Raw genomic sequence first — 25,131 nt, 5'->3', positions numbered from 1 at the left:
TCCACCTTCCTTCCGCCTTCCTTCCACCTTCCTTCGGCCCTGCCACCCTCCGTCTGGCTTCTGCCGGCGCCGCCCGAGGCTTAGGCACGATGCTCCCCAGAAGGCGGCGGGCAAGGGTCGAGGACCCCAGCAACTTCTCCGAAGTGCGCTTCCCCGGCGTCACCATCTACCTGGTGGAGCCGCGCATGGGCCGCAGCCGCCGGGCCTTCCTCACCCGCCTGGCGCGGTCCAAGGGCTTCCACGTGCTGGACGCCTACAGGTGCGTTTCGTGCGGCAGCTCGCGGCCGGGCAACGAGGGCCGCCAGAAGGGGCCGGCAGGTCTCTCTGAGAAGGTGAAGACTGGACGGTGTGCACCAGGCAGAGCGAAGGCCCGCAGGAGTGGAGTGAGGCAAAGAGGAGGGCAGGCCCACCGGGCAAGGGCTCCAGGCCTCACCCTCCCTTCCCTCTGCCCAGCTCCGCAGTGACACATGTGGTGATGGAGCAGACTTCCGCCCAGGAGGCCATCTGCTGGCAGGAGAGCAGGGCGGCCCCTGCCCCAGGCTGTGCCGGCCCAGCGCTGCTGGACATCAGCTGGTTCACAGAGAGCATGGCAGCTGGGCAACCGGTCCCTGTGGAGGGCCGGCACTGCCTGGAGGTGAGCTGGGCAGCAGAGGAGCATAGGTCCACAGAGGAAGGCCTGGTGCAGGGGGCAGCTCCGCTGGGACAGGTGGCAGGCAGCAGGGTCCAGAGGAGGCTGGCAGAGAGGCCTCCACCCTGCCGGCCAGGCCAGGCCAGGCCATCCACCTCCTGCTCTCACTGTTGCTGCAGACGTCCTTGGGTCCACTTGTTCTTAGCATCTTTAGGTAGGCTTGTCTTGTTCGCCAAGCACATGACTGTGACCCCTAAGTGCGACGACCCGAGGGCCAGCGGGAGGCCTCTTCCTGCCCCCATGGATCCTGGATGAGCCAAGCAGGGGAGGCAGGCGAGGGCTCCTGGCCTGGCCTGTGAGCCGTGTGGCCTCAGTGTCCCTGTCTGAGGGGGCTGGCAGTGGGGCGCATGCGGCATGTGTCTCTGCAGGAAAAGTGCCCCATGAGGGTGGCAGGTGGTGTCACTCCCGCCCCCCTGGCCTGAGGGGTCATCATCAGCTTGCTCTGTAGGGCAGCGCTGCCTTCGACCAGGCCTCTGGTAGTGCTGTCCCATCGGAGTCGGCTCCTCCTGTCCTGTGTGCCAGAGAGCCCCAGGTGGCTGCCCAGGAGAGGCGAGGCTCGGGGGCTGCCAGCCCCGCACCTCAAAGTGGTCTGTTCATTGCCTGTCCCTAGGTGGCTGTGCCCAGGAAGGGGCTGCCCAGCCCAGTGAGGATGCCACCCTATGCCTGCCAGCGCCCCACACCCCTCACACACCACAACACCAGCCTCTCGGTGAGCTGTGGTCCCGCCTGCTCCTGTGAGCACTCCCCACCCTGCCCTGCCCTGCCCTGCCCTGTTGTGTCCCGGCTTTAGGGCAGAGGGGTTGGAGCTGGAGGGATGGGTGAGGCTCCCACCAGCCCTGCTGTCACAACTCCCAATGGCCCCTCCCTGCAGGAGGCTCTGGAGGTGCTGGCAGAGGCAGCGGGCTTCGAGGGCAGGGAGGGCTGCCTCCTTGCCTTCTGCAGAGCGGCCTCCGTGCTCAAGGCGCTGCCCTGCCAGGTCACAGCCCTGAGCCAGCTTCAGGGACTGCCCAACTTTGGAGAACATTCCCGCAGGGTCATCCAGGTAGGTGCTCCCCGTACGCATCAAGGCAGACTTGTGAACCCGAGTGGGTGTCCAGGAGCCGGGGCCCAGTGACTGCAGGTGGCTCTGTGATTCAGCCCGGCTGGGGAGGAGGTCGCGGGATCCCAGGTGGGAACAAGCCTCCCTGCACCCAGACACCACAGGTAAGTTAGGGTCGCACCACTTGCTCCAGTGGGGCTGAGAGGACTCCAGCTGCAGGCTGGTAGCTGGTCCTGCGGCGTCCTCCCAGACTGCCCGGGATGCGGCAGAGAAGCCAAGCTGGGCATGCGTTTTAAGTGCAGAATATTTGAGGAAAGATGGGGTTTTGTCCACGTCACTGGGACAGGACATCATGACAAAAGACTTTTGAACTCAGTTATGTGTTTAAAGGAAGTTGCATTGAATACATCACCTATGTTTTAATCTAATTTTGATTTTTATTAATATATTTTACTGATTATGCTATTACAGTTGTCCCATTCCCCCCCTTTATTCCTCTCCATCCTTCACACCCCTCCCACCCACATTCCTCCCTTTTAATTCATATCCATGGGTCACACATTGATTTCTTTGGCTTCTGCATTTCCTATACTATTCTTAACCTCCCCCTGTCTGTTTTCTACCTACCATTTACGCTACTTATTCTCTGTACCTTTTCTCCCCTCTCTCCCCCTCCCACTCCCCTGTTGATAACCCTCCATGTGATCTCCATTTCTGTGGTTCTGTTTCTGTTCTAGTTGTTTGCTGAGTTTGCCTTTGTGTTTGTTTTTGTTTTAGGTGTGGTTGTTAATAACTGAGTTTGCTGTCATTTTACTGTTCATATATTTTATCTCCTTCTTAGATAAATTCCTTTAACATTTCATATAATAAGGGCTTGGTGATGTTGAGCTCCTTTAACTTGATCTTATCTGAGAAGTACTTTGTCTGCTCTTATATTCTAAATGAAAGCTTTGATGGATGGAGAAATCTTGGATGTAGGTCCTTGTCTTTCATGAGTTGGAATACTCCTTTCCAGCCCCTTCTTGCCTGCAAGGTCTGTTTTGAGAAATCAGCTGACAGTCTTATGGGAACTCCTTCGCAGGTAACTCTCTCCTTTCCTCTTGCTGCTTCTAAGATTCTCTCCTTATTTTTAATCTTGAGTAATGTAATGATGATGTCCCTTGGTGTGTTTCTCCTTGGGTCCAAATTCTTTGGGACTCTCTGAGGTTCCTGAACTTCCTAGAAGTCTATTTCCTTTGCCAGATTGGGGAAGTTCTTCTTCATTATTTGTTCAAATAAGTTTTCCACTTGTTGCTCTTCCTCTTCTCCTTCTGGCACCCCTATAATTCAGATGTTGGAACGTTTAAAGTTGTCCCAGGGGTTCCTTAGCCTCTCCTCATTTTTCTGACTTTTTGTTTCTTCATTCTTTTCTGGTTGAATGTTTCTTTCTTCCTTCTGGCCCACACCATTTATTAGAATCCCAGTTTCCTTCCCACCACTATTGGTTCCTTGTGCATTTTCCTTTATTTCACTTACCATTGCCTTCATTTTTTCATCTAATTTGCGACCAAATTAAACCAATCCCGTGAACATCCTGATTACCAGTGCATCTGATAGGTTGGCTATCTCTTTGTCGCTTAGTTGTACTTTTTCCAGAGCTTTGATCTGTTCTTTCATTTGGGCCATACTTTGTGTGTGTTTGTTTTTGGTCTCAGGACACCTGCTATGTAAAAGGGGCGGAGTGTTAGGTGTTCACCAGGGTGAGGCAACCCATGCTGTGTTGTGACGCTATACGTGGGGGAGGGGTCCTGGAGGGAACAGTGGCACTTGCTCCTCTCTCTGCTGGATTTCTGTCACTTCCCCCATTTCCCACAAGCAAAGTGGGCCCTTCTGGTGCTGATTCCCAGGTGGGTTGGCTTGTGTATGTTCTAGGACCCTGTGGTTCTCTCCAACGAACTCTCCTGGGAGGCTGGGAATTTCTCCCGCTGCCTCAGCCCCCACAGGTGTTTTCAATCAGCAGTTTGAGGCTTTATTTCCCTGCTGGGACCCCGGGTGCTCGGTCTGTCTTGCTTTCCAGGTGTTCCTCCCGGTTTATCGGCACGTGAGTGTGGGACTGCAGGCTCCACCAGCAGCCGCCTTGCCCGCCCTGGTCCTCCACAGCCACTTTGCTGCGAGTCCTCTCTGCCCCGCTGCCCATCTGCGCCCCTCCCACCGGTCTGGATGGGTGTTTCTTCTTTAACTCCTTGGTTGTCAGACTTCTATACAGTTTCTGTCAGTTCTGGTTGTGTTCTTTTTTAAATTTAATTTAATTTTGTTTTAATTGTTGTTCAAGTACAGTTTTCTGTCTTTTACTCCCATCCGTGCCTACTCCCCCAGCCCTCCCCATCTCCCTCCCGTTTCCACGCGCCCCTAGTTTTTGTCCATGTGTCCTTTGTACTTGTTCCTGTAAACCCTTCCCCCTTTCCCCTGAAATTCCCTCCCCTCTCCCCTCTGGTCACTGTCAGCCTGTCCTCTAGTTCAGTGTCTGGTTGGTTGTTGTTTCTGAATTGCTGTCCTTTCGGTTGTGCGAGGAGGCACAGTGTGTCTACCTATGCCTTCATCTTGGCCGGAAGTCCATCACCTGTGTTTTGAAAAGGAATTGTTTACATATACTGGGACCTACCTGCGAGACGAGGCCAGAAGCTTTGGGGCACAATCTCCATTTCCAAGTCCCTCACTTCTGACGGCACAGAGCCCCCTGCTGAGGGTGGGGTCGGCAGGTCCTCCGCCCCATCTCTGCTCTGCAGTCAGGCTGGGCTTTGCTTCATCTCGGCCACAGGAGCTGCTGGAGCACGGAGTGTGTGAGGAGGTGGAGAGAGTCCGGCGCTCAGAGAGGTACCAGAGCATGAAGGTATGCACAGGGTGGACCCCAGCGGGGCTCACAGCCCCGAGTTGCCCCCCAGAAGGACCTGCTGGGGGGTCAGGTGGTCTCAGGAAGTCTGATGTGTACGAGGCAGCCAAGCAGACCACGAGGAGAAACTTGTTTCGAGCACAGGAATGTTCTAGATCACTGGCTTTACTGTCCTTGCTGGGCTGTTGATGGAATGGCCTGCAGCGTCAGCTGTCCTGCCGCCTCGAGCAGGCGCCTGGCAGACGTGCTGCAGGGACGACTGAGTGTGCGGGCTGCTCGCGGCGCACTGTCCCGGCCCCGACCTTGACCTCGTGCTCTGATGTCGCTGGGTCGTCACATCCACATCCACGGCACGCCCCTCCTCTGCCCCCTCCCCTCGGGTCTGATGCGGAGCTGCTGGTGCCCCAGTGCCCCGTCCTGCGGCTGTGACGCCCACTTTTGTGCTGGAGGTCGTCAGATGGGTGACCTGCGGGGCCGTGGGGCTTCCCTGGGGGTTTGCCCAATGCTGTGAGGATAGGGGGTCGGGGGGGCGTGTGTGAAGGATGGTGGGGCCCAGGTAGGCGGCGAATGGGGTGTGGGGGCAACCAAGGAGCTGGCGAGTGTGGGGAAGCATGGACAGAGGGCGGAGCCCTCTGCCGCCCTCTCCTGGGCACCCTGTGTCCCGGGAGGCATCCAAGCCTGCAGGGAAGTACGCTCGCAATGACTAACTTTCACAACAATGCGACTGGCCTGTTCTCTGCACTTTTTCTGGGAGGACTCTGTTGGTGATGGTGACCCAGCCCATGCTGTTGGCTAAGGGCATACGGGGATGAAGGGGGGTTCTGCGCAGCCTGGGGGGTGGGCTGCAGTGGGTCTGGTCTGCAGAAAGCCGGGCTCGGGCACCTCCTCTGCTGCCACTGCCCCCACCAGCCCGGCCTGGCCCCCAAAGGTGCTCCTGCCACACTTTACTGCCTCCGCCAGGGGGACTTGTGGGAGACAGGCAGTCACCCTGGGAGAGGTCGGCTCCAGGAGGGCCACCGCCCGCCCCCCTCCCCCGGTATCTGTGCACTGACCGATGGCTGGGCAGTGAGGTGAGCTGTGTGGGGGTCGCCCAGGCCTGCGTCCCCTCCAGCCCATTGTGTTTGCATCTGTGAAGGACAGGACATGCGGTCAGGTCGCTGCTGGAGGTGACAGCTGCACACGTGCTGGGGGGACCTCTCCTGGGGGGCCGGGGCCTGACCAGGCTGTGCCCACCCTCCCAGCAGCTGTTCACCCAGATCTTCGGGGTTGGAGTGCGGACTGCTGACCGATGGTACCGGGAAGGGCTGCGGACACTGGACGATGTCCGAGGCCGGGTGCCGAGACTGACGGGGCAGCAGCAAGCAGGTGACCCTCAGGGAGGCCGCGCCTCGGGCCCCCCAAGAGCACTCGGGTCTGTGCGTTTCCCACACCCAGTGCTGAGGCTGCCTCGGGGGGCGTCGGGGCAGAGTGACCCGGTGGGAGGCAGCATCTGGGGGGCGCTTCCCGGGGTCCCCACCAGCTGCAGTCAGGGTCCATGGCAGCCCTGTCTCAGTGGACGGTGGTGGTCACAGCCACTACTGTGCCATCAGGACCTCCCGGTAGACTCGGACTGGACCAGGCCTGGGCCTCTTGCTCCTGAACAGCACGTGCTCAGTGTTCTGGCCGCTGGCCGATGGTGCGGGGACCCGTGCAGTAGGAGGGACAGGACCTTGAGAGTCAGTCAGGCCTGGGCTTGAGTCCCCCCTCCCTGAGGTTCTCTGTGAGGGGCGGGAGGCTGCCCGCGCCTCTGGGAGCCAGCAGGGCGCAGGCGTTAAGCAGAGTTCAGCAGAGTTCAGCAGAGTTCACACTGGGGTGGGTGGGAGCCCTGCTGGATGAGCCCCATGGCCCAGCCCCCCACCTCTTCCAATATCCTCTCCGGGGCTGGAGGAGGGGCAGCCTCCCCCGAGCCCAGGAGACTCGCCTGGTTGGTCGGCAGGAAGTGAGCCCCACAGAGCCATGTCCAGCGGAGCGTCTCGGGCTGACACCAGCTGGTCCCATGACCCGGCACAGCTGGAACAGCCAGCAGTTGCCACCCCGCACTCGAAGCCCTCCCGCTGTGGGTGGAGGGGCAGCGATCGCTGACGGAGGGGGCCGAAGACGCAGGCCGAAGTGGTGCTCTCCCCCACCGGGGGAGCCGGCTTCCTTGTGTCCCCCATCTGCTCCCGGCCCCACTGCACCGCTGGGAGGACGGGGCGTTGGCAGGCTCTGGCTCGGCAGTCTCAGGACTTCCGTGGGGGCAGCTGGCTGCAGGGCACAGGGACCTCTGTTGCCTCTCTCAGCCGCACAGAAGCCCACAGTTATCGCTGGACCAAGGACCGACATTTAAGAGCGGGGAGGGGGTCGTGGAGAGAAAGTCAGGGCGGGTGGGCTGGTCAGGAGGTTCGTGCTGCCTGCAGGACTCCGGCACCACCAGGACCTGAGCATGCCGGTCCAGCGGCCTGACGCGGAGGCCCTGCAGCAGGTGGTGGAGACAGTCGTGGTGCAGGCCCTTCCTGGGGCCACCGTCACGCTGGCTGGTGGCTTCCGGAGGTAAGGGGCCTGAGGCGAGCTCTGGCTCGCCTCCCAGGTGGGCTGCTGCGGTGGGCCTCCCTGCTCTGAGGGGCCTGGGCCGGCCCGGAAGTCAGACCTGCCCCTCAGGGGGAAGTTGCAGGGCCACGACGTGGACTTGCTCATCACCCACCCCCAGGAGGGCCAGGAGGCGGGGCTGCTGCCCAGAGTGATGTGCTCCCTGCAGCAACAGGTGAGGGCTGCCCCGCCTGAGGGTGCTGCTGGGTCCCGCCCTCCCAGGGCTTGGACAGTGCCCATCGTGCCCACCCCCCTCCGCAGGGCCTTGTCCTGTACCAGCAGCACCAGCTCAGCCGCAGCAGAGACCCCACCCACCTGACCCGGAGGAGTCACACCATGGACACCTTTGAGCGGAGTTTCTGCATTTTCCGCCTGCCGAGACCCCCAGGGGCTACCTGGAAGGCCGTGCGCGTGGACCTGGTGGTGGCTCCCATCAGCCAGTTCCCCTTTGCCCTGCTGGGCTGGACCGGCTCCAAGGTAGGCGGCGAGCTGCTGGGGCCGCCCGGGCCCAGGCCGCAGCCCTGCTGATGCCCTGCTGCTTTCCCCAGCATTTTGAGCGGGAGCTTCGCCAATTCAGCCGGAAGGAGAGGGGGCTGTGGCTGAACAGCCACGGGCTGTTTGACCCCGAGCAGGTGTGTTGCCAGGGCAGGAGGTGAGGGAGCCTGGGGCCCACAGACAGGGCCCTGAGGGGCACCCCACCGGGGGAGGGCTTTCCGCGCCTTTCTCCGGGAAGCCGCCGTGGCTGAGGGCCCCCAGACACCGAGGCCCACCCTCCCGTTGCAGAAGGCGCTTCTCCGTGCGGCTGCAGAGGAAGACGTCTTCAGGCACCTGGGCCTTGCGTACCTTCCCCCAGAGCAGAGAAACGCCTGAGCCCCTCGGCCGGCCCCTTGGCCAGCCAGGCCCACAGATGCCCGGGGCCACTGGCCATCTGCAGGCCCAGGACACTGCCCCAGCCCTCACCCTCCCAGGTGGAGCCCCCCCCTCCGCCGTGTGCGCCCCCCTCCCTCACACACAGCCCGCCGGGACACAGTGGGGTGAGCCCGCGGAGCACCAGGCTGTCCCCTGAAAGCCCTGCTGGGTGGGGCTGGCTGGTCTGCCCCGCACCCGCCGGTGAGCAGGGGCGTCATCTGGGACGTGGGTGCAGGCTGCGCTGAGTCTGCAGAGCAGTCGAGGGGCACTGCCCCTCGGGGGGTCCGTGACCCGGGTGCCTTTCCACCCATTTGGCCATTTGGATCTCCTTTAGTTTTGCTGATGTTTTACCGTTTTCAGAATGTAAGTTTTGCATCTCTGTTAAATTTATTCCTAATTACGTTATTCTTTTGATGTTATTAAAGTAGAATTTTGTTAATTTTATCTTCTGATTGTTCATTGGTGGTGTGTAGGTATACAGTTGATTTTCGTATTGTGGAAGCTTGGCGTACGTTGTATTAAATAGAATCATGTCTCGGTGGGCTCTGTGTGATCCTGCACACGGGGCTGTGTCCGGGTGGGCAGCGAGCAGGAGGAGGCACATTCGTGCTCAGGCCCCAGTCTCGAGGTAGCAGCCAACCCCTTGCTGGCCTCCTCGTAGGGTAGGGTGTGGTCACTGGGGCAGTGGGATGGGAGGAGGGCACGTCTGTGACTTGGTGTCCTCACAACTCCTGCCCCAGTGGCCCGTGTGCCCCAAAACTGAACGCAGAAGCCTCGGGCCTGGCCCCAGCCTCGGTCTGCCTGTGTGCTAAGGTGGGCACGCACCTGGCTGCCGGCCCTTCTGATGCTGGAGGCCCCTCAGGGGCACAAATCTTGGATTTCTTTTTCCCTCTAAAGACAGTTTCAGCTGGAAGGGGCGAGCCTGGCTTGGGTGAAGGCAGTTAGGGTGGGGGAGCGGGGCAGATGATAAAGAGGCCTCGACAAAGGCACCCAAGACGGGGAGGGGACCCCTGCTCCCCTCTGGCCCTGGAAGCCAGGCTTCCAGCTCCCTGGTTGTCCTGACAACACTCTGCCCAGCTTGGCCTCAGCCCCTTGCTCACACTGCCGCTTGCTGCCCTCCTGCATGGCCACATCTCTCCTCAGGGCTGCAGCCCCCAGCCGCTCCCCTGTCCCGAGTGACCAGGGAGATGCTGTTGCAACCCCTCAGAGCCCAGCTGCTGGCCACTGGCCCCCGCAGGGCTCCTCCTGTGGGTGGAGCTGGGCACAGGGCCACCACACAGGGCCAGGGGAGGGGCCAGACTCCTGAGGGAGCCCCTGCCCCATATGTAGCCCCCACTCTTGGGTGAGCAGAGCAGAGCCACAGGGAGAGTCACGCATGTAACACACACACACATGCCCATCCACACACAGGCATGTGCACACACACAGGCACAGGTACAGGTGCTCAGACACACATGTGCACACATGTCCCTGGACCCCAGGCGTCTCCTTGCGGACACACAGGCTTGTCCCCGGCTGAGCCGAGTGATGAGAATGCCAGCATCAGCATGCCAGGCCCCCTGGGAGGAGGGGTTGATGGGGCTGGAGTCCCACCCTTGGGGAGCCTTTCCCTGGAGAGCCCTTTGTCTCTGCTAACATCCACCTCTCGGGCTCAGCGAGACCAGGGTGTCTGCCCTTCCTGCCCAGCCTTACCTGGCAACACCACAGCCTGGGCTCTGGTGGCTCTGAGACTATTTTAAGTCCAGCTCTCAGCCCATCCTCCCCGGAAGGCTTTGCTACTGGCCACCTGCCGCTGCCCGTCGGGCCTGGGCCTGGAATGTTGACTGGCAGTTGGCCAGGGTGGGGGCTGGGGCGGACTGTTATAAGCTGGTGGCACAGGGGCAGGCAGCTGCCCTCGTCCAGAGCCTGCCACCGTCCCCGCCACCGCAGCCATGCCCACTCACCGCCTCGTGATGGTCCGGCACGGCGAGAGCACCTGGAACCAGGAGAACCGCTTCTGCGGCTGGTTCGACGCGGAGCTCAGTGAGAAGGGGGCCCAGGAGGCCCGGAGGGGGGCGCAGGCCATCAAGGAAGCCAAGATGGAGTTCGACATCTGCTACACGTCAGTGCTTAAGCGGGCCATCCGCACCCTCTGGACCGTCCTGGACGGCACGGACCAGATGTGGCTGCCCGTGGTGCGCACCTGGCGCCTCAACGAGCGGCACTACGGGGGCCTGACGGGCCTCAACAAGGCGGAGACGGCGGCCAAGCACGGGGAGGAGCAGGTGAAGATCTGGCGGCGCTCTTTCGACATCCCGCCACCCCCCATGGACGAGAAGCACCCCTACTACAACGCCATCAGCAAGGTGGGCAGCGCGGGGGGCCGGGGAAGGCCTGGGGGCAGGGGCCGGAGGGGGGCAGGGGCCTGTCGGGGTGTGACCTGCGGGTGCCCCCAGGAGCGGCGGTACGCCGGCCTGAAGCCCGGGGAGCTGCCCACCTGCGAGAGCCTCAAGGACACCATCGCCCGGGCCCTGCCCTTCTGGAACGAGGAGATCGCCCCCCAGATCAAGGCCGGCAAGAGAGTGCTCATCGCAGCCCACGGGAACAGCCTGCGGGGCATCGTCAAGCACCTGGAAGGTGAGGTCGCCCCAGGGGGGCTGTGGGTGCAGGAGGGCGGGGCGACGAGAGTGCGGGGCCCGTCTGCTCCTCGTCTCTGCCAGCACCCACCGCCTGGCTGAGGCGGCACGGCCGACGCCACTGCTGGGTGGATTTTCAAACGACTGAACTGGGAGGGCTGGGAAACCGTTTGAGACATGGCTTTGCAGAATTCGGGTTTCATTTCCACGCGTGTCCTGGGACACTCTGGAGTCTCCTTCTGAAGACGGGTGAAAACACCTGCCACCTCTGACCCTGGGCCAGGCCCCGCACAGGGCCCGAGGCATAGGACGGGCCGGCCCAGCTCCCTGGAGGGGGGCCCTGGGCAGGGGGTGGGGACGTGGGGAGTGGTGCCTGGCCAAGTCCACCCAGCCGGGAAAGGGCCAGGCTGGCTGACTCCCAGTCCTGCGTTGCTCTGTGTCCCTGGTCAAGTCACTTCACTTTCGGGACCACCCTCTGAGGCAACTCCTGGTTCCCCTGGCTGCCGGAAGGGGGGCCAGGGCAGGGGCCTGCCCCCAGTCCCACCCCTCCAGGCAGAGGGAAGACCGCTCCAAAGGACACAGGGTGGATGGTGGCCTAGACCCTGGCCTGTAGCTGGGCAGGGGCAGGGTGTGGGCCTCAGGGCTTTCAGGCAGCAGGAGAGTCCATCAGCATCTAAGTGGCCTTCAAGCTTGTGGGGTCAGGGAGAGCGGGAAGGCAGAGGCCCCACAGCTCCTGCCCCTGCAGGTTGATGGGCAGCTGGCCAGAGCAGACAGGTAGGCCCCCCCGCCCCCCCCGCAGGCCTGGCCGGCCCACCTGTCCTCCCCAGGGTGCCAGGTCCATACAGACACCTCACAGCAGGTGCTGGACCCAGCAGGTAGACAGGCCACATTCCATCCCCCTTCCTGGGGTTCCTGCAGCCCACGTGCCCCTCAGCACACTGGGAACAGGCCTGAGGGCTCCCACTGCCCAGGGAACTCGCCTCCTCGCTTGGGGCGATGAAAATACCAAAGGGCGAGCTATTCCAGGCCGGGGACTGCGGGAGGCTGGTGGGTCGAGTTTCCTCAGAAAACACAGTGCTTCCCAGTTGGCAGAGCCCCCTGTCCACCCTGCTGCCCCTCACCCACCCCACTTCTTAAGAGCACCCTTGCTCCTCTGCTCAGGGTGCCCCAGCTCAGCACCCCTGGGAACCAAACGGCTAGCACCCTGTCTGAGCCCAGACATCCTCCATCTGGCCAGAGGTCACGCTGGGCCCTGGCCCACGACACCGCCCCAGATCACAGCAGCCCTCGGTTTCGGTGGCTATTTCTGTTACCCAAGGCCTCGGCTCTGCCCTGACCTTCTGCAGGCGCATTTCTCGGCCCGGCTGCTGGGGAGGGAGGGCCGTGTCTGGCCGGGCAGCCGTGGCTTGGGAAGGTCATAGAGCCTGCCGAACCCACAGCAGCCGCTGCCTGGTAGCCGGAGCAGGAGGGGCTGAGGGTCCGTGGTTTCTCCGGTGCAGGGATGTCCGACCAGGCCATCATGGAGCTGAACCTGCCCACGGGGATCCCCATCGTCTACGAGCTGGACCAGGCCCTGAAGCCCACCAAGCCCATGCGGTTCCTGGGTGACGAGGAGACTGTCCGCCAGGCCATGGCGGCCGTGGCCGCCCAGGGCAAGGCCAAGTGATGAGTGGGCTACGGCAATAAAGGCACCTCCCCCACCTGAGTCCAGCGTGGCCTGCACGCCCAGTGCGCATTGGGGCCGGCTTCCCAGGCCACCGGGGCTGCATCCCTGGCTATCAGGCGGCTCCTGACGAGTCCCCATGGTGACCCCCAAAGCCCAAGACCCACTCGGTGACCTCGCTCTAGAATCAGGTGCCTGGGGTTGAGTCCCAGTGACTGAGCTGTCCCCACAGTGAGCAAGCACAGCAGCCAGGAACCCACTGCCTTTCGGGGGGTTGTCCTCGGCTGCCCCCCTGCAGGAGGGAGCACTCGGAGCCCTCGGCCCCCCACAGAACCAAGTGCAGGAGGCTCACTTCCCTCACATCCGAATCTTTATGCCTCTCCCAGGCGACTGCAGCTGGCCAGGCTGGGGTGGTGCGTACTTGCACACTCGCACACACACTCACACACACACCAGACACCGGGAAGGGTTTGTTCCCCACGGGTCTGTCAGGCTACAACAGGGTGTATCAGAGCTGGGGCCCGTGTGGGGCAGTTCTGAGCCAAGCGCGGTGGTGGGCCGGGACCTGGGGGAGATGGCAGGCCAGAGTGCGTCCACACCCAGACAGGGGCCGGTCGTCCGTGTCCCGCCACACACAGCCGACAGCCCACAGCCCACGTAGAGCGACAGAGCAGCCGGAGCACCGAGCAGGGCCTAGGAAGACCGGCTCCTGCAGCCCGAGCCGCCACGCCTGACCCCGACTCGGCTCATAGACTGCTGAGTCAGCAGTCCCCAGGCCCGATGGCGGTGGCTGCGAGGAGCAGGAGAAAGGCAGGTGCCCTGCCGGCTGGGGCTGAGGGAAGCATGTGTGGGGTGCCCAAGTTGTCACTGCCTCTGAGGCCCGTTCCTGGAAGAGCGCTGTGTGCAGCCATCACGCTGCCCCTCCAGCCACGAGGCGCCGTGGGCGTGGGGGGGGGCAGGCCTTCACTCGATGAGCTCCACGTAGTTGGCGGGAAACATGCCGAAGTGGCCGTCGGGCCCGTAGCCGCGCCACCAGCCCTCGTCAATCACCTCGATGCCCGTGATGAGGTTCTCAGGGTCAAAGGAGATCTCGGTCTCGTCCGCTGCGAGGAGGGTGAGCCCGACGCTGCACTGGGGGCTCGGGGCCCCGGCGGCCCCAGCACCAGTCCAGCCTGTCCCGAGCTGCCCCAGTGGCCTTCCCCCCAGCACACCTTCCCACAGGGTCTGGCTCTGGGCTTGCGTTCCAGCCAAAGGCTGGAGACAGTCCTTCCCTCCCTGCGTCCACCTGCACCCTGCGGCCACCACCCAGAGCCGCCTCTGTGCTCCCTCCTGCAGGCTCTACAACTAGGCTGGCAACAGCTGACGCTGTGGGCAGCAAGGACCTGCCCGGGGCCCCACGGAGAGGCCCGGCTGCGCAGGGTGCCCACCCAACCCCCCCTCTTCTTCCCGTCTTCTGACACCCTCTGGGGCAGCCCCCCAGGACCCGAGAACCAGCTCCTGTCCTAGGCCCTGTGGTCTCGGCGGCATGTTACCTGCTTGGTAGTCATACAGGGCCCGGGCACAGAGCCCCTTCCCGCTGGGCCCCGGGTAGTGGCCCACGTGCATGGAGCTGGCGTCTGGCTGCTCCACCTGGCACGGACGGACGGAGAAGAAGTCGGGTCCTGGTTCCCCGCCCCTGGCAGGGCTCCGGTCAGGTTGGCAGGGAGGGCACGGCACGTGGGGTTGGGGTCCCCCCCACACGATGGCACTCGCCACACGTCTTGTCGCACAAGCAGCCCCAGACAACCCGGAGGGAGTGGGCCTCACAGGGGAGGCCCAGGAGGCCGTGTGGGGGCACAGGCCCTCAAGCTCGGCCCTGCTGCGGGGCACTCACCATCGGGGGTTCCTCGTAGAGGGTCTCCTGCTCTGGGGGCTCCTCGTAGAGGGTCTCCTGCTCTGGGGGCTCCTCGTACACAGCCTCCTCTTCCGCCTGCGCCGGGCCGGCAGGGGCGCTGGGCGCCGGCTCCTCACGGAGACCTGCACAGGAGGACGCCGTTGGCTCTGGCCCTGGGGAGGGGAGGGGAGGGGAGAGGACCACCCCCCCGCCCCCCCCCTGCCTCCCCCCGCAACCACGGAGCAGCCGAGAGCCTTGCCTGCCCTGGGCCTTGAGGCGGCGTGAGTTGGCTCCCTGCCAAGGGGGCTCTCTGGCTGGGTGAGCTGCTTCTGCAGGAAGGGGCTCCTCAGTTTGCCTGCAAACCGACAGGGACGGGGCATCTCCCAGCGGGAGGCAGAAGACCAGGCAGCCCCTGCCTTCTCTGCGCCCTGCTCGGAGGGCAGGCCCGTGCCAGGACAGTGGCTGCACAGAGGGAGGGCTCGGGGACAGCACACACGCCCCTTCTCGCTCTCAGCAGCCCCTCTGGGGCACGAGCAGTGGGAGGGCACGGGCCTGCAGGACTGGTCCCGTGCCCTTTCAGGGCCAGAGAGGGGAATGACGGTGGCCCCAGGACCCAGCTGACCGCCCAGTGCGAGCTGGACAGGGGCTCATGGGATCAGGGCTGTGGGGTCTCCAGTCCTTCCCACCAGGTCTCTACAGGACAAGGTCAGGGGCAGGAAGGGGACGCCTGGGTCACCTGCCAAAAGCTGGTCTCAGGAGTACAATCCCTGGCTCATTTGTCCCTGTCACCACCTCCTGATTCCCAGTGGGGCAGAGAGAGCGTCTCACCTGGCTGGGGGCCGGAGGCAGCTGTGGTGGACAAGGCTTTCTCCTTCTGCTTGAAAATCTCCCGCGGGTGAGCTGACTGCTGACCAGGCTCCTGGGGATCACACACAGACCCCACGTGGGCGGGAACCCTGGAGCCCACAGCCTGCCTGGCCCCACAGTGGTAGGGGCTCACAGGCCTCCCAGGACTGGGCTGAGGGCCACACTGGGAATGTGTCCTTCATGCCCCTCTCCAAGGCCACCTCTGATACACCCCTGTGTGACCCAGGTCCCCACCTGTCCCAGCTGCTGCAGGACCCCAGGCACCCCCTCAGGCCACGGCAGCTTGCCTGGGCGCCGCCACGCCACGTGCCACACGCCCTCGGGGTCAGAGCACCCGAGTCTCACCTGCTCCTCTCTGCTCCTTGAAACCACTTCCTGCTGCTCACACTTCCTGCTGGGAAGGCAGAGGGCAGAGCTGAGCCTCTGTCCGCTGACCCCCGACCCCCGAGGGCAGCCCCACCTCCCTGCGGGCGCACCTCTGGCCTTGCTCCTGGTAGCGCTGCTCCCGGCGGGCAGCCTCCCGCAGCTCCCGCTCCCGCAGCTCCCGCTCCAGCCGCTGCCGCTCCTGCTCTGCCCGGCGCTTCTCCGCGGCCCTCCGCTCCTCCTCCTCCTCCTGCGGGGGAATCGCTCAGCCCCCACCCAGTGCAGCGGGGACTCTAGCCACGCTCCTGGCCTCCCCCCCCGCCCCCGGGGTGCACCAGCCAGAGCACGGCTCCTGGAGCTCGTGAGGAAGACGTGCACCACACACCTGGTGTGCACCGGCCGCCCCCCCCACACCCAGGATGCCCGCAGCACTCACCTCCGCTTTGGCCCAGAAGCTGTCTTTGCCGACCCTCTTGATCTCGGACATGGCGTTGGTCTTCTGGTACACGGAGCCCTGTGGGGACAGGGGACACAGCGCTGGGCCGTCGGCAGGAGCTGTGAGCAGAGCGCCCGCTGGGTGCGGGGCCCCTCAGCCCCATGAGCTGACAGCACAGCGGACACCGCCAAGCAGGTGGGTCTCTGGTTGCACCAGGCCCTGTGGGTGGAGCCCGGGAAGGTGGGAGGCTGACCTCTGGCCAGAGGCCATTCCTGCAAGGCTGGCCCACCAGCTGCACAGCAGACCACCACGAGGCACCCACCACATCCCCATGGACCTCTGCTCTGTGCCAGCAGACTCGGCGTCCCACCCAGCACCAGGCCTGTGGGTGTCTGCCCGTGCCGGGGGGGGGGGGGGGGGGGGGGGGGGGGGGGCTGCCCTGTCCACCACCACCCGGGGTCATGGGGGACTCGCTGGTGCCACGGCCTTGAGGGCGGATGTGCTGTCCCTGCAGGGAGCCCCTGACCACACACAGCCAGCTTCACAGGCCCCAGGACGGCCCGTCAAACCAGAGGTCGGGGTCAAGGGCTGCTCCCCGTGCCAGCTACACGCGGCTCCGGCTCCCGTCAGTGGTGAGTCGCTATCTGCGCCTCGATCGGCCCTGGGGCTCGAAGCCAGGCGGTGGGAGCCAGCCCACGGGGAAGCAGGGGCTGAGGCAGGGGGAGGAGGCAGCCGGTCTGGACCCCGGGAAGGGCCCCGGCCTCCAGGCCAGCAGCACTCACCACTGGAGCCTGGGGGCCCGTGTCCTGGAAGCGGCCGCTCTCTCTGTGGAAGGTGTAGTTGGCACCCGAGGCCCTGGCCACCTTCTGCATGATGCACTCAGGCTCCACGTCCTCCTCGGCCCGTGCGTTGATGGTCACGTGGGCCCCCTGCAGCGAGAGCCGCGCGTCAGGGAAGGCGCTGCAGCCGCAGGAGAGGGCAGACTGCGCACCGGTCTGCGGAGGCTCAGGAGACCCCGCCGGGAACCGGGCAAATGCACCCGCCTGTGCCAGCCTGTGCACGGGGCCCTCAGGGCCCTCGGTGCATTCTGTGGCCTGGCCCCACACCAGATGGTCAGGTGCCAGAGGGTTTCTTTCTAATCAGTGACCACTAAACCCGACAGACGCCTGGGAGAAAGCGTGTTTTCTACGGAAGCCTGGTCTGCTGAGCCAGGCCAGTGGCCGCATGCACTGTCCCTTGGCATCCAGTCAGCCCGGGACCCCCTCTTCAGCTCCTAAATGGAGAAACTGAGGCAGATCTGAGGAAGTGCTGGAAGAACGGGAAATCCAAGTTCTGAGTCTCCCTGCCAGTGACCTAGAATGCAGTCACCTGACACGTGATGACAAATGCCCTGGAAACCACACAAGGCTCCCTTTATGGCTGACACACAGACACAGACAGAAAGGAATGTGTCAGACGGGACCTACTACTCGGGGCGCGACACCCCCCAATCCCAAGGACCTGCTGAGTGTGCACGGTGTGTGGGAGGCCGGCCCTGCCCAGGAGCAGCTGCAGCGGGGCCCCTGGCAGCCCTCCGCCCCGCCCCCACCCCGGGGCCACACCCAGGCGGGAGAGTGCAGCGGCACCAGGCACACCCAGGGCCCAGACGGAGCACGGGCCCACTCCCTCGCTCCGGGCACCCGGCCGAGGAGCTGCGAGGCCCCACGGTGCAGGCCTCACCTTCAGGAAGCCGGCCACGGTGCTGACGTGGTTGGCACACACGCCCTTCCTCGCGTCGTTCACGCCCTCCCCCGTCTGCAACACAGCACAGCCTGCGTGACCCGCCGCCCGCCACTCACAGCCCTGCCCCCCGGGGACTCGCAGCTTCCCTGTGCCCCCAGAGGGAGAAAGCAGCCACCGCACAGCCCAGGACCAGGTGGCCCACCTACGAGTCAGGGGGGTGGTAGGGGCACCCGAGAAGCCCCTCGTCCCAAGCCCTGCCCCATCCTGCACTGGCAGAGCCTCCCGGCCTCTCCCCCAGCCCTCTGCCCCCTCAGGACGGCCTCCCTAAGGGGACGAGGACACGGGCGTCCAGTGACCGCGGGTGCTCCACCCTGCGGGCGTAATGCTGGGCTCTGAGGGTGGATTCTGAGCGGCCAAGGCCCCAGGCACCCTCAGGCCACAGCGAGCTAACCCACCAGCTGCGAGCCGTCCTCAAGCCTCCCAGGAGGGGAGCCCCCGGAGCCCGCAGGCGCACATACCCAGTTGACGAGGACAAACTTGGGCAGGCCGGAGTTGGGGTCCTTCACCCTGCAGAATGCGTACATCACCTTCCCGCTGTTGAGCTCCTCCACCATCTCCTCCAGGCCACCCTCTGCAGCAGCCACAGGAGCGTCAGGGGCGCCAGGCACCCCTGCCCACCTGGCACCTGGTCCACCAGGACAGGGTGCCCAAGCTGCCGCCTGCACCAGAAGGAGGCCCTGGGCCAGCCCACCCGCCGACGGGGGAGCTGGGTGGGACGTGGGGCCCACGGTGAGCTGCGCCGGCGGCTTTTGCTCACACCAGTCTCCACGCCACTGTCGTGAAACGGCAGCGTCACTTCCACCACAGACCAGGCACCCAGCCGTGAAAAGGAAGGCCCCTCTGCAACAAGGCTTCCGAGCCCCGGGCCCCCCCAAGGGCCCCTGCCCACCCGCCTGCTCAGACTGTGGGGCCACTGGAGGGAGCGCCGTTGGGCTCCGCTGCCAGACTCTCCGAGGGAGGGTGGGGGGCTCGGGGGGGCTGCCAGGCCACTGTCTCCTGACCCTGCCTGCGCGGGGGCCTGCTGCCCTCGTCAGCCTTTCGAGCCGTCCCGACTGCGGGGACCTCGGATGCTGAACTCTGCAGCTGCTGCAGAGTGCCCGGGGCGCTGCGGCGCACTCGAGACCAGGGCGGTGGCAGTCCTTCTGGAAGGAGCGCCATCGGGGGAGGCGCTCCAGGGTGGCAGGCTCTCCACCAACACGTCAGCAGGACCGTGTGGGTGGCCAGCAGTCACTGGGTGACTGGGCTATGCCTGGCTCAGGCCAGGTGAGCTGGCCTTGGGCACAGGCAGTCGGGGTGCCACAGCTTGTACCCCACCATTATCGGGACCTTGGGCGGCTGGCCCGAGCTCCCTGTGGAGACCTCCTGCCGCCCGGTACTCAAGCAGTGTCTCCAGGTCACTCCGTGCGAGGGGGCCGTGCACAGCTGCGTGCACCGGGCCCACAGTGGGTGCCGGGGCAGGAGGCTGCGCCTGCCCCGCCTCCTCCGCCCGCCCAGGCCGGTGAGTGGGGGGCGCCTTGTGCTCCTCTCAGCCCGCCCGGTCAGCCCTGCCCTGCGCCTCAGGCTGAGCACACCAAGGGGACTTTCACTCGGAAACCCCCGAAACCTCCCACTCTGCCTGGTCCATGTCCCAAGCCAGCCTCGTCGCCGACACTGACCGGAGCCCCCCCCTCCCGCTGTGACAGCTGAACTGCCGCCTGAGCTGGAGCCCTGACGATCACGCCCCCCCCCAGACCCCCCTCGGGCCCTCGCTCGGCTGTACTCACCCCCAGTGCCAGCCACACGGATGTCGTTGCTGTTGCCTTCATAGGTGAAGAGGGCCCTGCAACAGACAGGCGGGCCCTGAAGCCAGTGCTGAGGCCCCGTCCGCCCTCGCCCCGGAGCTCAGCGGGGCAGTCACGCTGCGGGCCGACCCGGGCCCCTGCGACCCACGGGGCCTGCCGGAGCCCGGCCTTCCTAGCTCTGATGCCAAAATGGCGCTGGCCTGACCAACCACAGGGCCTGTGAGTGACAAACCTAAGATGGGGCATGGGGGGGTGGGGGAGGACACACACATCTACTTTGGGGAACACTAAGCTGTGAAGTTTTATGGCAACGTTTTACACATTCACGTCTGAGACACTCGCCTGGCCACCAGGCGTGTAGATTCGACAAGACAAAGACACCCGCAGATCCCCGAACCCGAAACACCCCAAGGAGAAGCAAAGAGGAGGAACCGGAACCGGAGCCTGCAGTGTGGGCACGGCAGGTCTGTCTGGGCAGGGGCTGTCCCGGCACACACGGACCTCCCCAGGCTGCGCGGCCCCAGAGACCACCCGGCATGACGTTGGATCCTCACGGGCGGGCGGGCTCCCGGTGGGCCAAGATCTGGACCAACCGGAGCCTCACCTCTCTTCCTGCAAGACTGATTATTCGTGACGCTTGTGGAACAGATTTGGGGTTGAAAACTGGTGTCCCAGAGGCGTTTAGGAACTAGGGCAGATTTCATTGAATGTGGACATAGCTGGGGAAGGGCCCTGGACAGGAACAAGGGTTACTCTGGAGCACAGGCTGCTGAGCCGGCCAGCCCGGGCCCCAGGGTAAACAGTCTGACAGGAACCTAATCAGCTTCCGCTCGGCTTCCTGGTGGCCTTGCTGACACCACTGGGCAGAGTGGCCTGTGCCCCAGAAAGCTGGAAGAAACGAGATCTGACCCTGGCCCAAGGGACCCGGCTGACAGGGAGGACAGGCTGTCAGGAAAGAATAAGCTTCCCAGGAGAAAAGAAGCAATATGGAAGGTGAGAAATGGAAACGGAAGACCTGGGAGGCAGTGGACCTTTGGGAGAGCATTCTGGAAGAGGTGGCTTCCCAGCAGTGCAGCCATCAGCACCAACCGCAGCCCCAGGCAGTGCTGGCTGACCCCCGGACAGCAAGTCAAAGGGAAACCTGGTCCGACCAGTGTCTCCCTACGCTGGTCGGAGTCCTGCCTGCCCTCCCGCTGCAGGAAAGAGTCCCTTCCTCCGGCAGCCACAGAAGAGAGGGACACTGGGCAGGCAGCAGGGACAGGGGGGCTGCTCAGCCCAGCTCTCCAGGAAGGGACCCGGCAGCCTGGCTGCCGGGTAGCTCAGTTGGTTGGAGTGTCATCCCCGTTCGCCATAGTTGCGGGTTTGGTCCCCAGTCCATGTCTCCCCCTCCCTCCCTCTCTCTCTCTCTCTCTCCTTTCTCCCTCCCTCCATTCCTCCCCCCGCCTCTCAAATCAACAAGCATGTGCTTGGGTGAGGACAAAAAAAAAAGAAAAAGAAAAAAATCAACCAATGAATACATAAATAAGTGGGACAACAAATTAATGTTTCTCTCTTCCTCTAAGGGAAAAAAGAAAAAGAAAAAGAAAAAGAGAAGGGATCCAGCAGCTCCTGAGCGCCAAGCTCCATACGTACCAGCCACACACCTTCTGACCTCTTCCCCTTCTCCCGGGCCACTGGAGGGTGTCCCCCCCCCCCCAGGGGCTCCTTACCACAACCCACCAGCCCCAGCCCTCTTGCACATCGACGTGAGAAAAATGGCGCCCTGGCCTGGGCGCGACCCACGTGGGGCACCGGCACCATGGATGCCAGTCCTTCCTTCCAAATGCACGTGGGAAGGACCTGCTGCTCGTGGGGGTGGGACGCAGTGCCGAGCACGCCCCGCCAACGGGACACAGACAGCACAGACACGCTGGCCCGGGCGCCAGGGCTGTGGCAGCTGGGCCCGGGCCGTGCTCTAGGGAAGAAGGACCAGGGGGAGCCAAGAAGAAGACCCCAGGCACAGAGCTGATGTGGCCCCCCACACCTCGCTTCAGGACCCCACCCAAGATTGCCCACGCTGCACCCACCACATCGGAGACCACTTCTTCTTGCTCTGATACCACCTTTCCTGTCCCCCTCCGTCCGTTCTTCACCTGAACACCTACTACGCACCACAGCCCTGCACCAGAGAAAGAGATAGGGCCCGCCCCCGCCCCTTCTGGAAAAGAGAGAAAGGTGACACAAAACCAGCAGGGTGTCCGCCTGGGTCTGGGGAACGCGACTGCAGCCAGGGAGCGAGGCCCTGCAAGAGGGCCACCTCAGGGCCGAGACCCGAGCTGCGGAGGGGCCTCTGGGATGAGGAGGAGGCGCGCTCCAGCAGAGGAAGCAGCCAGAGCAAAGGCTCTGAGGGGGAACCAGCCGGCAGGTTTGAGGAACAGAAAAAGGGCGGCAGTGCGGCAAAGGGGGGCGGGGATGAGGCACAAGCGTGGAGGTGAGAGCAGCTGTCAGGGCCTGCCCGCCAGACGAGGAGCCTGGCCTTTACGGAAAGAGCGATGGGAAGTCACTGCAGCGTTACGGGCAGGGAAGTGGCCATAGTGAGTGGGGACCTGCCACATGATATCTATTGACAGAGGGCAGAGGCCGGGGGCTCATGCTGCTGAGGCTGGGGAGGTGGGTGTGCCGACCAGGTGGGAGTAAAGAGGAGGCTTGCTGCCCTCCTGAGGGCAGAGAGACGACGGGGTGGCAGCAGGCAGCTCCTGGAAGCAGCCCATGGCCAGGCTGAAACATGGGAGGCCCGAACGACATCTCCCCGACCAGGGACAGTCCCGAGAGGGCTGAGGACAGAGAGAGAGGCCTGGAGCGAAGGCCCTGCAGGACGCCCAGGCACCTCCCAGGTTCAGTCAACCCGAATGGGGAGGGACTACAGAGGGGCGATGTCTCCAGGCTCTGGTCTGGCGTGGGCGTGGAAATGGGGCGCCGTGTGTAGAGGTGCCGCTGGTGAAGTCTGGAGCACCAGCAGAGGTCAGTGGGGGCTTCCAGAGGACAGCAGAGGTCAGCGGGGGCGCACATGTGGACGCCCCGAGAGAAGTGACAGTGCCAGGCGTGCAGGAGAACTTCCTGAGGACCGATCGCAGAGAAGAGAAGGGGAGGGACTCTGCCGGTTACCGGACACCGTTCCCCGCCAGAAGTAATGCTTTCCAGACAAAGGCCACACTGCCTGACTGTCCTGCATAGCACGGCCCAGTGCAACTCGGGGCCCACTTGGCAGAGGCCCAGGACAGGAGTGTGCAGACCAGGGACCAAGCTCTTGCCCACAAGGCCTGGGCTGAAGGAAGTGAAAGGCCCCGACTCCCTCGGTGTCACAACGGTACCTGGGACAAAAGCCACTGTGCTGGGCACCAGGGAAAGCAGAGGCGAGAAAGCAGCAGCACCTGACAGGTGGGGGCCAGTCCCAGGGGCACAGCCACACCCTCGGCCCTGCTCCCCTAAGCCGGTCATCTAAGCCTTCCCTGTTCAGCATTTCTTACAACCGGGAGTGCTCGAAACCAGTCAATGAAAATGGCTCAAGCCAACTGAACAGTGACAGAGCGTTCCCACCCAGAGCCACCACCAGCTGCAGAACAGCGAGCTGACCCTGAGTGGGGCTGCTTGGGTCATGCCAGAGCCCTCGGACCAGGACTCCAGGTCTGTAAAGCCCCATCATCCTCCTGAGGGGCCCTAACCACCGCCACCTAGCAGAGGACGCACGAGGAGGCGGACAGCGACGGTAGCCCGCGCCGTGAGACACTCATCTCCCCGAGGCTCCCGCACAGGAAGGGGCTCCCTTGGATGGAGGGAGGTTCTGAAAACCACAGGCACAGAGAACGTCCTGGTCTGACGCCTCCGGGGGCGGGGGGGTTCCCGCAGCCAGCCGGCCCGCAGGCCGCTCTCAGAGGCCCGTCCCGGGGCGCAACAAGCCGGGCGTGGCTTCCGCTTTCTCGGGGAGACTGCAAGGTCCCGGGCAGGAAAGCAGAACCTGGCGAAGCCACCAAGGGAAGCCAGGCACAGAGCCCACCACAGAGGCGCAGATCGAGGGATGGAGCGGCCCTGGGGGCGTCACGCGCGGGGGGGAAAGCGGTGTCAGGGTCCGGAGGGCACCTCCCGCGGCGCGGCGCAGGTGTGGGGCACGCAGGTGAGTCCCGGTCTGCCCGTGGCCGCGCGGGTCGCGCCCCTTGGCTCCCCCGCCCGGCCCAGCCCGGCCCCAGCCCGCCTCGGTGCCCACCAGTCGGTCGGGGACTTCTCGGTGACCACGCGCTGGTACGCCTCCTGCAGCGCCGGTCCGTTCCGGCTCAGGTTCGCAGCCATGGCCCAGCCTGGTCCCCTAGCCGCTGCCGCTGCCGCTGCCGCTGCCACCGCTTCCGGGCCCGCCCCGCCCCCGCCGGCCGGAAGCGGAAGCGGGTGGGCGGGGCCGCGACTCCTGGGTCTTGGGTGGGAGGGTGGGGCGCAGCGAGAGTGGAGGCGCTCCTAGGGGACCCGGCCGAGGGACCCCGCGGACGGACCTGGCTGGGCCCCTCTCGGCGGCGGCTGCTCTGAGAGCGTGCGCGTCCTCTTCCGACTGCGGTCACGGTTACCGCTGCGGCTGCGGAATCTGGGTCCCGACAGTCTCCTGCGCGCCGGGCCCCCGGGCCTCTGCGTGGACCCTCACCTGAATCAGGTGAATCAGTGGGGACGCGGGGAGAGGGAAGGCTGCGCGACGCCACCCCGCCACCAGCGACCTCGGCCCCGGGCACCCTCTCCTGCCACCCGGGAATGCGGTCTCAGACCGAGGAGCCAGCCGTTCAGACCGAAGCCGTCCATGAGGAAGGATAGCTATTTATTTACTATTTATTTTTATTTTTAGAGAGGGGAAGGGAGGGAGAAAGAGAGGGAGCAAAACATCCGTGTGTGGAGCTGGCCCACAACCCAGGCTGGGATTCGAACCGGCGAGCCTTTGGTCCACAGCCCGCGCTCAGTCCACTGAGCCACGCCAGCCAGGGCTGATGGCTATTTATTCACGGGCCTCGTCAGCAGAAGTGTCGATCACCAGGCAAACCACCAGGATCGCGCCTTTGTTCCGGCCACGCGTGGCCCCATCACCGCAGAGTTAGAGAAACGGAGTCATCACTTCTCCTGCGCTAAACAGGAAACTTGTTTACGCTGCATGATGAGTGGAACCCAGTAAGCGAAAACCTCACAACTTGAGAGGTGTTGTTTTTTTTAAGCCTTCCTAATCGAGGCTCAGTTCGGTTTGAACTGGGAGGCGCAGCGGCAGGAAGGGGGCGGCCGGGTCTGGGAAGCAGGCGGGGGTGGGGGGTGGCTGCAGGGTCCGAATCTGGATCGGGGCGCGCAGGAGCACCAAGGGCGTCCGTTCAGTTCCCGGCCACCTAACCGCTCACAAGGCCTCAGGGAGGGCGCCCTGCTGCTCCCGAAGCTCTCTGAGGGTCTCTGGCTCCTAGGTCTTGCCCGAAGCGTCAGCCCAGCTTCCTGCTGTCAAGTGTGGGCTTGGCCTGGAGCCAGCAGAAACCGCGAGGGAAGGGAGCCTCCCCGCAGGGGAGGGGCTCTGAAGTTTCACCGCAACTTTGCGGTGTGTTAACGGGAAGATGTCCACAGATCCATCAGGCCTCCTGTTGCCGGGTGAGGGCTGC

General features: G+C 64.2%; 3 protein-coding genes across 8 annotated transcripts; 2 read left to right on the top strand and 1 right to left on the bottom strand.

Annotated features, from left to right (window-relative positions):
* Positions 1–8,651, top strand: POLM (DNA polymerase mu). 4 transcript variants are annotated; one of them, XM_028504197.2, is made up of 11 exons: positions 1–259; positions 454–634; positions 1,299–1,397; positions 1,560–1,730; positions 4,525–4,596; positions 5,841–5,961; positions 7,032–7,164; positions 7,273–7,375; positions 7,462–7,677; positions 7,749–7,832; positions 7,984–8,651. In XM_028504197.2, exons 1-11 carry the CDS (start codon positions 90–92, stop codon positions 8,068–8,070), a joined length of 1,437 nt encoding a protein of 478 aa, XP_028359998.1. In that variant the 5' UTR covers positions 1–89; the 3' UTR covers positions 8,071–8,651. The 4 variants fall into 4 exon arrangements, with proteins under 4 accessions (XP_028359998.1, XP_035866229.1, XP_035866231.1 ...); XM_036010336.1 differs by having other exon boundaries at positions 5,838–5,961; XM_036010338.1 differs by lacking the exon at positions 1,560–1,730.
* Positions 8,652–9,643: 992 nt separating this feature from the next.
* Positions 9,644–12,429, top strand: PGAM2 (phosphoglycerate mutase 2). The gene is made up of 3 exons (XM_028504194.2): positions 9,644–10,454; positions 10,545–10,725; positions 12,224–12,429. Exons 1-3 carry the CDS (start codon positions 10,041–10,043, stop codon positions 12,388–12,390), a joined length of 762 nt encoding a protein of 253 aa, XP_028359995.1. The 5' UTR covers positions 9,644–10,040; the 3' UTR covers positions 12,391–12,429.
* Positions 12,430–12,743: 314 nt separating this feature from the next.
* Positions 12,744–23,894, bottom strand: DBNL (drebrin like). 3 transcript variants are annotated; one of them, XM_028504184.2, is made up of 13 exons: positions 23,730–23,894; positions 19,472–19,527; positions 18,167–18,279; positions 17,646–17,720; positions 16,709–16,855; positions 15,927–16,004; positions 15,604–15,740; positions 15,473–15,521; positions 15,089–15,179; positions 14,520–14,615; positions 14,261–14,403; positions 13,920–14,016; positions 12,744–13,490 (listed from the first exon to the last, which is right to left on the bottom strand). In XM_028504184.2, exons 1-13 carry the CDS (start codon positions 23,810–23,812, stop codon positions 13,351–13,353), a joined length of 1,305 nt encoding a protein of 434 aa, XP_028359985.1. In that variant the 5' UTR covers positions 23,813–23,894; the 3' UTR covers positions 12,744–13,350. The 3 variants fall into 3 exon arrangements, with proteins under 3 accessions (XP_028359985.1, XP_035866232.1, XP_028359986.1); XM_036010339.1 differs by having other exon boundaries at positions 13,920–14,010; XM_028504185.2 differs by having other exon boundaries at positions 15,473–15,518.
* Between the last annotated feature and the right edge of the window lie 1,237 nt (positions 23,895–25,131).

Source organism: Phyllostomus discolor, chromosome 10, assembly GCF_004126475.2.
Source record: "Phyllostomus discolor isolate MPI-MPIP mPhyDis1 chromosome 10, mPhyDis1.pri.v3, whole genome shotgun sequence".
In the NCBI taxonomy this organism is placed as follows: domain Eukaryota; kingdom Metazoa; phylum Chordata; class Mammalia; order Chiroptera; family Phyllostomidae; genus Phyllostomus; species Phyllostomus discolor.
This window is presented reverse-complemented; position numbering and strand designations above follow the sequence as displayed.